General features: G+C 40.2%; 1 protein-coding gene across 2 annotated transcripts; it reads left to right on the forward strand.

Annotated features, from left to right (window-relative positions):
* Positions 1-3418: 3418 nt before the first annotated feature.
* LOC148357681 (galactose-3-O-sulfotransferase 2-like) lies at positions 3419-11335 on the forward strand. 2 transcript variants are annotated; one of them, XM_088345653.1, is made up of 5 exons: positions 3419-3525; positions 3624-3744; positions 4597-4701; positions 7974-8400; positions 9708-11335. In XM_088345653.1, exons 3-5 carry the CDS (start codon positions 4601-4603, stop codon positions 10557-10559), a joined length of 1380 nt encoding a protein of 459 aa, XP_088201779.1. In that variant the 5' UTR covers positions 3419-3525; positions 3624-3744; positions 4597-4600; the 3' UTR covers positions 10560-11335. The 2 variants fall into 2 exon arrangements, with proteins under 2 accessions (XP_088201779.1, XP_088201778.1); XM_088345652.1 differs by lacking the exon at positions 3419-3525 and having other exon boundaries at positions 3550-3744.
* The last annotated feature ends 8 nt before the right edge of the window (positions 11336-11343 follow it).

Here is an 11343-nt window from a genome sequence, read left to right on the forward strand (position 1 = left end):
ATATTTTTAAACTTCATTCATGAAAATAAATAACAAAACTTATTTAAAAAACTGGCAAATGATAAATAAACTATAATAATCTGCATTTTTTTAAATCCTCGGTTTCATTTATTTTACACAACAGGAGTCTTACCGATTTCTCCAAACAAAATTAAATAAATAAATTCAAAAAACGCAAAATGCGAAATGCGTGGCAAAATAGGTTGGAAAAAATGTTTTCGGTTTTCGGTCAAATAATACACACAATCCCTTTTAAGTTGCAGAGAAGAACATCTAGTTTTTCCCGATTCTCTTAATGCTATGTTTGAGACTTCTTTACTACTTCTAGTCTTTCGTTCTGCCTTAGTTGCCTTGTTTCCTCTTAGTCAAATTCAATTTTAGTCCACAGTTACTTGTTTTTATTTGTGTATCCTTGACCCATTGTCCCATGTTTTGACAATTTCCCGTTTTCTGAGTTTGATTTCAATTGTATTTACTGTAAGGCAAATTATAGTTTGATTATGGTTTGAATGTGCCTTTGTTTGATTGTATCCAAAAATTACCTGAACGAAGCCAAAGATTATATCTAGGTGCTGTTTGTATTCTTGCAACAAATATATCCTCTTGGGCCTGATAAATATTAATCAACATGGCCTTCACTTTAGTGTCTGCTCAAGAGCTTTCCACCCTTCTCTTTTCTACATTCATTTGACTTTACAGTGACGCATTGTACCTTTTGTGTTACAAAGTTTCACTTTCCTTACTGCTCATTTATTATGCTCGCACGCCATCTAGCGACCAGCATTATTTACTTAATTTAAACATGTGATTTCTGTCTATACCAATCAGATTCCTTTCATGTATTCATGTGATCTTGATTAAGCCAATAAGAAGTGTTCTTATATGCCTGTGTAATCTATAGATGAGTCTCTAACCATTGTGGGTGCGTGATTCCTTCCTGAGACGATCTTGGAAGCAAACCTAGGGAAAAGCTAAGAGGGACGCACCTCCAATGGAAGGGCTATCGAAATCCTAATCTCCAACTCAGAGTATGTTATTGCCTGTATCCTAATACAATCTCAAGTTTTAACCTTGACATTCTGATTTTTTTTTTAGTTATGTGGCAGCAGGGGGCAGATTGACACAAATATCCATATGATCGATCCTAAGGGCCCGGTCACACAGCCGTTTGCGTCTGTATCGCGGGTAAAATTTTGCGGGTTTTTTTTGCCCGTGGTTGCCCGCGATGGAAAATGCGCAAAATTGGCCAACCTGCTGTTCATCGGTGGTATGCCCGCAAAACAGACGACGGCGACTGTTCCGCTTTCCGCGTCATTTCCTCGTGTGGACCACGGGTATAAAAGCTTCACAACCACGCTATGTCACATGGCTATATCGATTCGATGTTGGTTAATCGTGCAGCCCTAACGTGTTGTGTACAAATCACCAAAGAAACGAACAAACTTCTGACCTCGACTTCGGACTTCGACTTCGGACTCCCGCCCCCCTACCGTCCCATTCTTCCTCACTACACCCCCAGATCTTTCCACTGCTCCAAGGGGGGGTGGTACCGCCCACTTTGGGAATCACTGCACTATATGATAGAATGACATCTGGTGGTCAAATATTACACATTGTACCTTTATCTTTTTTGTTTGTCTCTTTACCCCTCCTCTAGTCACATGTCCCCGTATCTATGTTAAATATTTTTTCCACGGGGTCACTTGAGGGTCTACCCTTTATACGCGATGCTCAAACTCTGCTTAATGCACTCTGTGGAGGCTAGACTTAAACAATAAAATGCCAATGAGAACACTACGGCGCCCTAGAGTAGTGGAGGTGTAATTTCACTTTATACTGGGAAAGTAAAAAAAAAAGTTCCCCAAAGTCAGACGCGCCCATGACCTCCGTGGCGGAGACTCAAGCCCCCTCGCAGTCTCAAGCACAGAGTACGAGAACGCTTAATTTCTCCTCCTAGAGATATTTTACCAACTGTATATATCCGCATGTATTTACATCTACAAAATAAAATACTGAAATCAGGGGATCAATTTATAAAGGCATATTTATTTTTGCAATAGACCATACCTGTAGGAAAAAATGTTTTGGAAAGTACCCATAAATTGAGAAGATCTTCGACTGTTTTGAAGCCCAGACACAAAATGGCTATGGAGTTTCTCGATTAATTGTTCATTTAAAAACTCCCACGATTGCACAAGCCAAGAAATATAAAGGGTCTTCTACCTCCACAGGTTGCTGTTTATTCTATTTCTCTCATTTTCTGGCTATCTTAAAGTAGTAAAGGGTCTGCTTCAATGCGAGGTGACTACAGTAATCTGTAACTAGATAGTTACTTTTAAAGTAACGCGCTACTTTTGGGAGTCAGTTGTGTGGGGACTAACTAAATTGTTTTTAAATGAAGTAAATATTTACTTTTTCTTTTGTAACGTGCCCAACACTGAATATGACAGTAACATACAGTCCATACTGTTAAAAGATGAATTTCATACAAATATACATAGAAAAATATATCCATTCATCCATCCATCCATCCATCCATTATCTGCACCGCTTATCCTCAGTAGGGTCGCGGGGGTGCTGGAGCCCAACCCAACTATCTTCAGGCTGCGGACAGGGGACACCTTGAAACGGTTGCCAGCCAGTCGCAGGGCACATGGAGATGGACAACTCACTCACTTATTCACACTTAGTGACAATTTGGTTAGGTCAATTAACCTGACATTCATGTTTTTGGAATGTGGGAGGAAACCGGAGTGCCCGGAGGTTACCCACGCAAGCACAGGGAGAACATGCAAACGTCACACAGGAAGGTTTGATCTCACGACCTCAGAACTGTGTCGCACACCCGCTAACCACTACGCCGCCATGCTTAGAAAAAAAAATATATATGATAATTTGTCATGTCCTGCATGGTCGTCATGGCACCCAGCTGGTCCCGCCCCTTGACACCGGCTGAGACAGATTGACTTGATTGCGTGTGGGATACTTGAGCGCTCCTTTTGGGACTGCCAGTTGCCAGACCAATGCTTCACTATGCGGAAAACCTGTTCATGCCTGTTTGTTCTGAGTAAATGCCTTGTTTGTAATTTTGATAGTCTTTAAGCCTGTTTTGTTATGTCTTTGTTCCCTGTGTGTTGGACAACTTTTATTTTCCAACTAAAGTGACAGATCGTTTACGCATTTGAGTTCCTATTTCCTGCTTCCTGGTTTGTTTCTTGACATAATTATTGTTCTTCCGCATCTCAATTATAGTTGTACTGCTGAGTTGAGCAACTCACAGAGGAAAAACCTGATTGACATGTGAAAGTCACACGCCCAAAATATTTTAACAATGTGGGTCAATAATTTGATGTGATGCCAGTTCCTTTTTTGGACTGACATACGTTCACTGGTTTAAATATTGGATCATTGTAGCTATACACCAATCATGTTGTTCTTTTTCAATGCACACACCCTTTAGGGCTGATCTGTAGAGCTTCGTGGAGGGACAGACTCTTATATGAAAGCTCCTTTCCTGCCCTCCTTGTAAGTTCAAAATCTATTGATGTTTTCTCGCCTCATGTTAACTGCTTATTAAAGTTTAAACTTAAACTTTAAACAAATTGGCTGTTCATCAAATGAAGATAATTTAGTGAGATTGACAGAGACAAGACTTCTTGGACTGAGTCAGCGCTGTTTCGAGAATTTGTAGGTGAGGGCTTCCCCTTAGAGAAAAAGGCTCCATCTGGTGCATCTAAACCTCACGTAAGTCTTTAAACTTGATTTTTCCATTACTACGCCACACTACTTTAGTATCATAATAAAGACACTCATTTAAAAGTTAACTATAACAAAGGTAACAACAATATATGCACATATAAACTGACCCTCTTAATTCAGTATTTTATTCTATAGTTTTAAACTTGGCTTACATGTGAGTACATACAGTAGGGAGAATGTCTCCATGAGGGAGAAATTCAGCCCCCTCGTGTGTTTGAGACAGAGCCACCACAACTTGAATGACCTTTATTTTGTAGGTAAATAGTACTTCCCTCAGAGATTATTCCAATGGATCAATAAACGTATGTGACAACGTAAGTGAAGCTAGAGTACTCAACAATCAGAGGACACTATAATTCATGAGTAACATAGTTATACACTAAGTCACACTAATTCTACAGTCTCACGAGAAAAGATGCTTCTCACACGATACGATTGATAGAGTAACCACACCTAGGAAACATTTTCTTTTTGCTCCTGTGTTGTCGAGCTTGCTCTTTATAGAGCAGCTAAGGCGAAAAATCATCAACGGCCCACCTATAATGATAACTTATTCTTGCGTGTATCAGAGTGTTGATGTATATTTTGGAAGCAACAGCAAGTCTGGCCAAAGGGAAGGGGGAAGTTAGGGTTCAGCACAGTACAGAAGAAATGCCCCAAGTGTGAGTTAACATTTGTGGTTTAACAAAAAGATTTTTGATCCTGCTTTGCGAAAAGGACTGAAAAGTCAGACAAAATGGCACAAGATTCTATGTCAGCACACATATTTTCAATTGCAGATTGAAGGGAGAAGCAGGATCTTAAAATAATATTTTGTTTTTTTTGTTTCCCTTTCAGGAGTATGTCAAGTACAACGTGCAAAAATCCTCTCACGTTTTTGATATTACTAGGTCTGTTAGTGGTATACATTGTCTTTCACACTTTGGTAACCCTTCAAACCAGGTAATGATATTTGTCATTCCAGATTTATTGTTGAAAGAATGAAACCTGGCTTATAGCATCACATGAAAAAAAATGCTGTTGGATTTATTCATTGTAAAATTGTCATGATTACCGATGCAAGGCACCAGAGTCTTCTCCTTTGGCGCCAACTGCCTCGAACATTGATTGGCTGCTCATCTCTTTTTAAACCCCCGTCCTGTCACCCGTTGTCAGTCCGTCTGCGAACCTCAGCTCCCACCAGGCAAGCCTTTTCAACCCTGACTTTCTCCTGTCCTGATCCCTGTGTGATTCCCGGCTCCAACCCGTTTTCCGAACTCGATTACATTTTTGCTCCCCCATTCCGGCCATCGATCTGCTTTTCACCGCTCTCGACACTGCCTTTGCTTGTCACGGAAGTGTCACTTCCGGGTTCCGAGCGATCTTCTACCCGTGACCGATGATCACCGGATCGTGGGTGCAAGCCTTTTCCTCCTTCTCAATAAAACTGAGAGAAACGAACGCAAGTGGGTCCTGTCTCCGTTTCTGGTCTCTGACAGTACGGACTGACCAGCAATGGACCCAGCAGACGTTTCTCCAAGCGGGGAGCGAGGCAACTCGGAGACTCCCTCCGCGGTCCAACGAGTCTCGAGTGACGTCGCCACTCTCCTGCAACAAGTCCAGCAACATCAACACCCTTAGAGCAAGAGCACCAGCAAGTGACAAAGTTGTCAGAGCTGCTGTCAAGACAACTGACGTCATCAGCTCTACCCACCGGTAATCCCCCTCCGAGCATGTCACTGCGTTCCTCGGCCGTGCCGTTCCCAAACACGCCCCCCATCGGAGCGGCGGAGCCGCGAGTGGGCGCTCCAGAGAGGTTTTTTGACGATCCCGCCCAGGTACGCGCATTCCTTGTAAACTGCCGGCTCATTTTGGACTTGCAACCCCGTAACTACGCATTCAGAGCGGCCAAGGTGGTTTCTACCATCAACCACTTGTCTGGGAGGGCTCGACTCTGGGGAACGGCAGAATTTGAAAGGGGATCAGGTGGCGTGTTCCTCGTGTGATCTCCTGATCCAGGAGATCCTCAAGGTGTTCGACACGGGATCTTCATCAGCCGATGCGTCGAGATCATTGATCAACATATGCCAGGGAAAGTGCACGATCGCCGATTTTTTGATCGATGGCCGGGACGGGGGAGCAAAAACGTAAACGAGTTCAGAAAAGGGGTCAGAGCCGGGAATTACACAGGAATCAGGACAGGAGAAAGTCAGAGTCGAAAAGGCTTGCCAGGCGTGAGCTGAGGTTCGCAGACGGACTGACAACAGGTAACAGGAAGACGGGGGTTTAAAAAGAGATGAGCAGCCAATCCGTGTCCAAGGCAGTTGGCGCCAAAGAAGGAGAGTTAGGTGCCCCGCATCGGTAATCGTGATAAAAATAACTACAACTTACCTTTAAACTTTGGAAAGTGAACGAATGTTATTTTCTTGAATGAACAGAATGTATCTCGAAATGTTTTCATTTCATTTTTCATTTCATTTTTCATTTGTATCAATTTTTCTTTTACTGAGCATTTGGGATCATTTATATTTCTTAATATTACTGGAAAATGACATAGTGGACAAATCCGGCAATCCTTGGAGCAGGAGGCCATTACATGTTGAGAGCACTGCAGCGTTATTTCATAGCCACAATGTTAGTTTTTTTTGCGGGTGGACCCAAGTGAAGGAAATCAGTAACTGAAGCAGGAGTGCTCAAAATATGGAAGGTAATTAATAACATAACCACAAACCAAGTAACAAAAAAGCAGTTACAAAACAATAAAATGTCCGAACAGAATCAAACCTTACAATAGCCCAACCTGAAATGAAGACCAAATGGAAATGCAGGGAACCAAGTAACCACCAATAGCAAGTGGGCGCAGATACTATTTAACTTTTCAGTACAGTATTCCTGACTGAAATTCATACCTGTCAACCTCCACGGCTCCATATGCCCGTATAAACTGTAGTATTTTCCCTTACAAAAAACAAAATAATCTTACACCATATTTTTTTTTTTCAGAATGGTGCATTATGGGAAATCCCAAGGCGGCAGACGCTTGCGCACAGTAGCATCAAACCGCTCGCTTCGTTTGCAACGAAAAAAAACGATACCAAGATAGAGGCTACCGCGGTGAACTCGTTAGACTTGATTGATTCGCCATTTCGTGATCGTCGGTGTTTACCGGATGGTAACCATAATTGACAAATTTGTGTTTTTCCGTACAGATTTTCTTGAACGTCGTACACGTCTTAAATTGCACAATAAACGTACTTTGTAAGGCAAAAACGTACAGGTTGACAGGTATGAAAATGTGTGTACATTTTAAGAAGCTATCGAGCTTTGTCATACAGAATTGATAATATAAATTTGCGTACATTTTGACAAGCTATTAATCTTTGCAGTACAGTAATTCTAACAAAAACGTTCGGGTCATTTCAAGAAGACGTGTAGTGTTGGGAACAGAAATTAAGGTTAAATTTTGTTTAATTATTTAATTTAAAAACTCAGCTGAAGTAAAGTATTCATGACAGAGATTTGCATTCATTTTAAGATGGTATCTAGCCTTGCAGTACAATAAAACTGAAATTTGCATTATTCTAAAAAGCTATTCTTCTTTGCAGTACAATATTTATAACAAAAATATGTGATAATTTTAAGAAGCTATTCAGCTTTGGAATAGAGTACTCATAACAGAAATCTGTGTTATTTTCATGTAGCTATTAAGCTTTGTAGTATTTTAAGCAGATATTTGAGTACATTTTAATAAGCTGTTTAGATATGCAGCACAGTATTCCTAATAGAAATGTAAGTTCATTTTAAGAGGCTATTCACTTTCGGAGTACAGTGCTTATAACAGAAATCAGTGTTAATTAAAAAAAACCTTTTCACCTTTGCAGTACAGTATTCATAAAATAAATTCGCATTATTTTAAGAAGCTGGTCAGTGTTGTATTGCAGTATAATTTGACAGAACAAAAAAAAAGTACAGTGCTTTTGTTTGTTAAACAAATTCTTGAACCTGTCAATCGAGTAGGTACTTTGGTTTCAATGAATAAAAAATTATTAGATGAATGAAGGTTTCTCATTGGCAGGTTTTAACTATCGCGGGACCGTTCTGGAACGCAACCCTTTGCGAAAAAACGAGGGATTACTGTACGCCGTCTACATCATGATCTTGTTAGCTGTTTTCAACTGTTGTTTAATATGCAATATTCAAACAATACCAGTCATTTGGATTATGATTTCTTTCAGATCGACATTCACATTTGGAAGGATCAAAGAAATCTTGCCATTTGGCAAAAACAGCTCAAATGGTCTGTGTAACGGATCTGGACTAACATCAGAAAGGTCGAATCTGGAAAATTATTCGACTCCAGAAAATGAGGAGCAGGGTTCCATAACTGCTGCCTACAGTTACCAAAGAAACAATTTTAAGTGCCTGTCCGAAGTATCACACATTGTATTCCTCAAAACGCACAAGACGGGAAGCAGCACCATGCTAAACATTCTTTACCGCTATGGGGAGAGTAGGAACTTGACTTTTGCCCTTCCCATAAACAAAGGAAAACAGCTGTTTTACCCCAATTTCTTTCATCCCCGTTATGTGGAAGGCGTCAGCAGCAACAAAATTAAAGAGTTTCACATCATATGCAATCATATGAGATTTAAAAAAACTGAGGTAAGTGTGCTGTTATGAAAAATAAAATGTGAATTCATGTATTTCTAAGAATAGATGTATTTGTATTCCCCTACATTGTTAGACGTGTTGCTGAAAAACAGTTATTAGATACAGTTGCTAGTTACCTTATTTAAAAAGTAATTCAGTTACCCCTCAGATTACTGATAACAAAAAGTACTGCGTTCGTCTGAAAGTAACTTATAGTTAATAATTATTGTATACACTTGGAAATAAGTTGATGCATGATAACTGCTTCAAAGGAGCTGTACGGAATTTGGAATTCGGTTGCTCTCTGCAGCCATCTCGTGGCTTGTGTCATCATTGCACCCTCGGTCAGTTCATTCATAATGCACGTGCTAGTACATGCATTTCTTCGTCGCGCTCAAATTAACTATTCATTTTAATCTTTCTTTGGGTTTGAGTTGGTGATTGGATTCTACTAAAAGCAGGCCTTATCTTACATTCACGACACAGGCCAGGAGATTGAACCATTTTTATATTATACTGACAAATAGAAATGAAATTGAAACCCAGGGACGAGTATGACCTTACGCTCCATCACCCCTGCCCAGCCCCCATTCCTCAAACTTCTGTGCTGAACAGCAGTAAAAAATGAGATGAAAGCAGATAGGCACATTTAAAAATAAACAATAACGGCTTTTTTTAAATCAGTTGGGCATTGTCAACACGTACTTAAAAGAAAATGTTGATAATTTTTAACATTTAAGGACACATCAAAAGACTCACCTCACTTTTTAATTCGCCACATACTCAAAGAAAAAAAAACATGTACACCAACCAGTGGAACCGGTGAACTCTTCATATTTCTTGGCTTGTGCATTCTTGAGAGCTTACAAATGACATCCCATATCCATTTTGTCTTTGGGTTTCAACCTGTTCGAATCTCCTTAGCATTCCTGTTTAATGTCCAAGACTTTTTTGTTTTTTTCTGGTGTATTGCAAAAATAATTTTGTTCTTGAGTAAAAAATAAATAAATAAAGGGTTCTACTTTGCGGGAAGTTTTTGGAACGCAACCCCCCCCAAAACACGAGGGATCACTGTAGCATGATTTTGCCTAAGGAATTCAATTTTATATGGAATTCATAAGTATGGATGTTAAAAAAAATGTGTTTCGTTGTACTTTTGTGAGAATGACAAATACTCTGAATCTAAAACTAACTGGACATACTCTCAAACAAAGACAGCAAACAAATCATAATATCCATTTAGAAACCATCAAAGCTTATTTTCTCTTGTGTAAACTGTAAAATCCTCAATACAAACAAGTATTATTTTCCTGTCCCAGGTGGCGAAGGTGATGCCGGCAGATGCATTCTACTTCTCCATCATAAGGAATCCAGTGGCCATGATGGAGTCCATTTTTAGTTACTATAAGGGCATTTCAGCCTTCAACAATGTTCAAAGTTTGGAAGAGTTCCTGGATAAGATATCCCCTAACACCTCATTTGCTTCTGATAGTCATTATGCTCACAATATTTTGGCTTTTGACTTCGGATTTGACAACAATGTTTCCGCAGATACCTATGACTTTGAAGCAAGAAGTAAGCATGCTATTGAAGCCATCGAACAGGACTTCCACCTCATTCTTATTATGGAGTACTTTGAAGAGTCTATGATCTTGCTCAAACACAGCCTTTGCTGGTCCCTGGAAGACGTGGTTTTCTTTAGGTTGAACAGCCGCAGTGAAGCTGCACGGCGCCCACTGGAGCCCCCAACTGCTGAAAAAATCAAGCGGTGGAACGCTCTCGATTGGAGTATCTATGTCCATTTCAACAGAACTTTCTGGAAAAAAGTTGATGCCCTCGTTGGAAGAGAAAAAATCAAAGTTGAAGTTGCTCAGTTAAAAGAATTACAAGCCAAAGCATCAAAGAACTGTCTCAAAGATGGGTTAATTGGCCCAAATTATGTCAAAGAAGATAGATTAAAGCCATTTCAATATGGGCAGGCTGTCATCCTTGGCTACAATGTGAACACAAAACTAGAAGGAGAAAATGTAACGAAATGTGAAAGGCTTGTAACACCAGAACTGCAATACACTGATCATCTCTATGAAAAGCAGTTTCCAAAGTTGGTGGCTGTGAAAACTGAAGTTAAAGAAAAGCCCCCAATTTATTCCAACTCCACAAAGGTCTCTTGAACTACCCATTGATACACATTGCAATGTTCAAAGTGTTCCAAAAGTCTTGGGCAAATTTCAACATATATCTTGGAATCTATTAAGGATATAAAAACACATCTGGTTAATTCAGAAAGCTTGTAACTTAAATTTTTACATGGAATGTAAGATGTTCAATGTGAGCACGATTGGTCTCAAATCAAGCCGATAGTCAAATTCTTAGCAACCCATCCTAGCATTGCATTGTTAATGGTTGCAATAGCTTGTTTTTATGCCTTCAGCTCAACCACTTGTCTTGGAATAGGGGGGTACAAAGACCAATCCTTTTACAAATCCTGGCCAGAACATTTGATGTCATTCTGGCCAGACCGTCCTATCCATCTGTCTGGCAGTGATGTGTTTAAGCACTGTCTAGGCTCCAGTGTGGTGGGCGTCAATTTACGTCTCACCATTGACTGTCGCTCTTTCAAAGAAGAATGGTCCATATACAGTTTTCTTTGACGTAGCGCAAAATATGGACACCTTTGGGGACTCTTGCTGATGCTCAAGAAGTTCACGTCGGTTCTCAACACCCCATGTGCGAGTGTTATGCTTGTTAACATTTACGTGAAAAGTTGCCTCATAGCTAAAACAATCCGGTTGTCAAATCTGTTATCCTGCATCTTCTGTTGCATTGCAATGCGATCGCCGCGACGAGCAGGTTAAACGGTGTCAACTGTTGAACCAACTGCTGCTTGGAATGCTTCATGTGCAGTTGTCTTCTCAAGACACGCCAAACAGTTGTTGTAGCACACTGAAATTCTCT

The sequence above is a fragment of the Urocampus carinirostris genome, chromosome 10 (genome assembly GCF_059441175.1).
Source record: "Urocampus carinirostris isolate Australia breed hairy pipefish chromosome 10, RoL_Ucar_1.0, whole genome shotgun sequence".
Lineage (NCBI taxonomy): Eukaryota > Metazoa > Chordata > Actinopteri > Syngnathiformes > Syngnathidae > Urocampus > Urocampus carinirostris.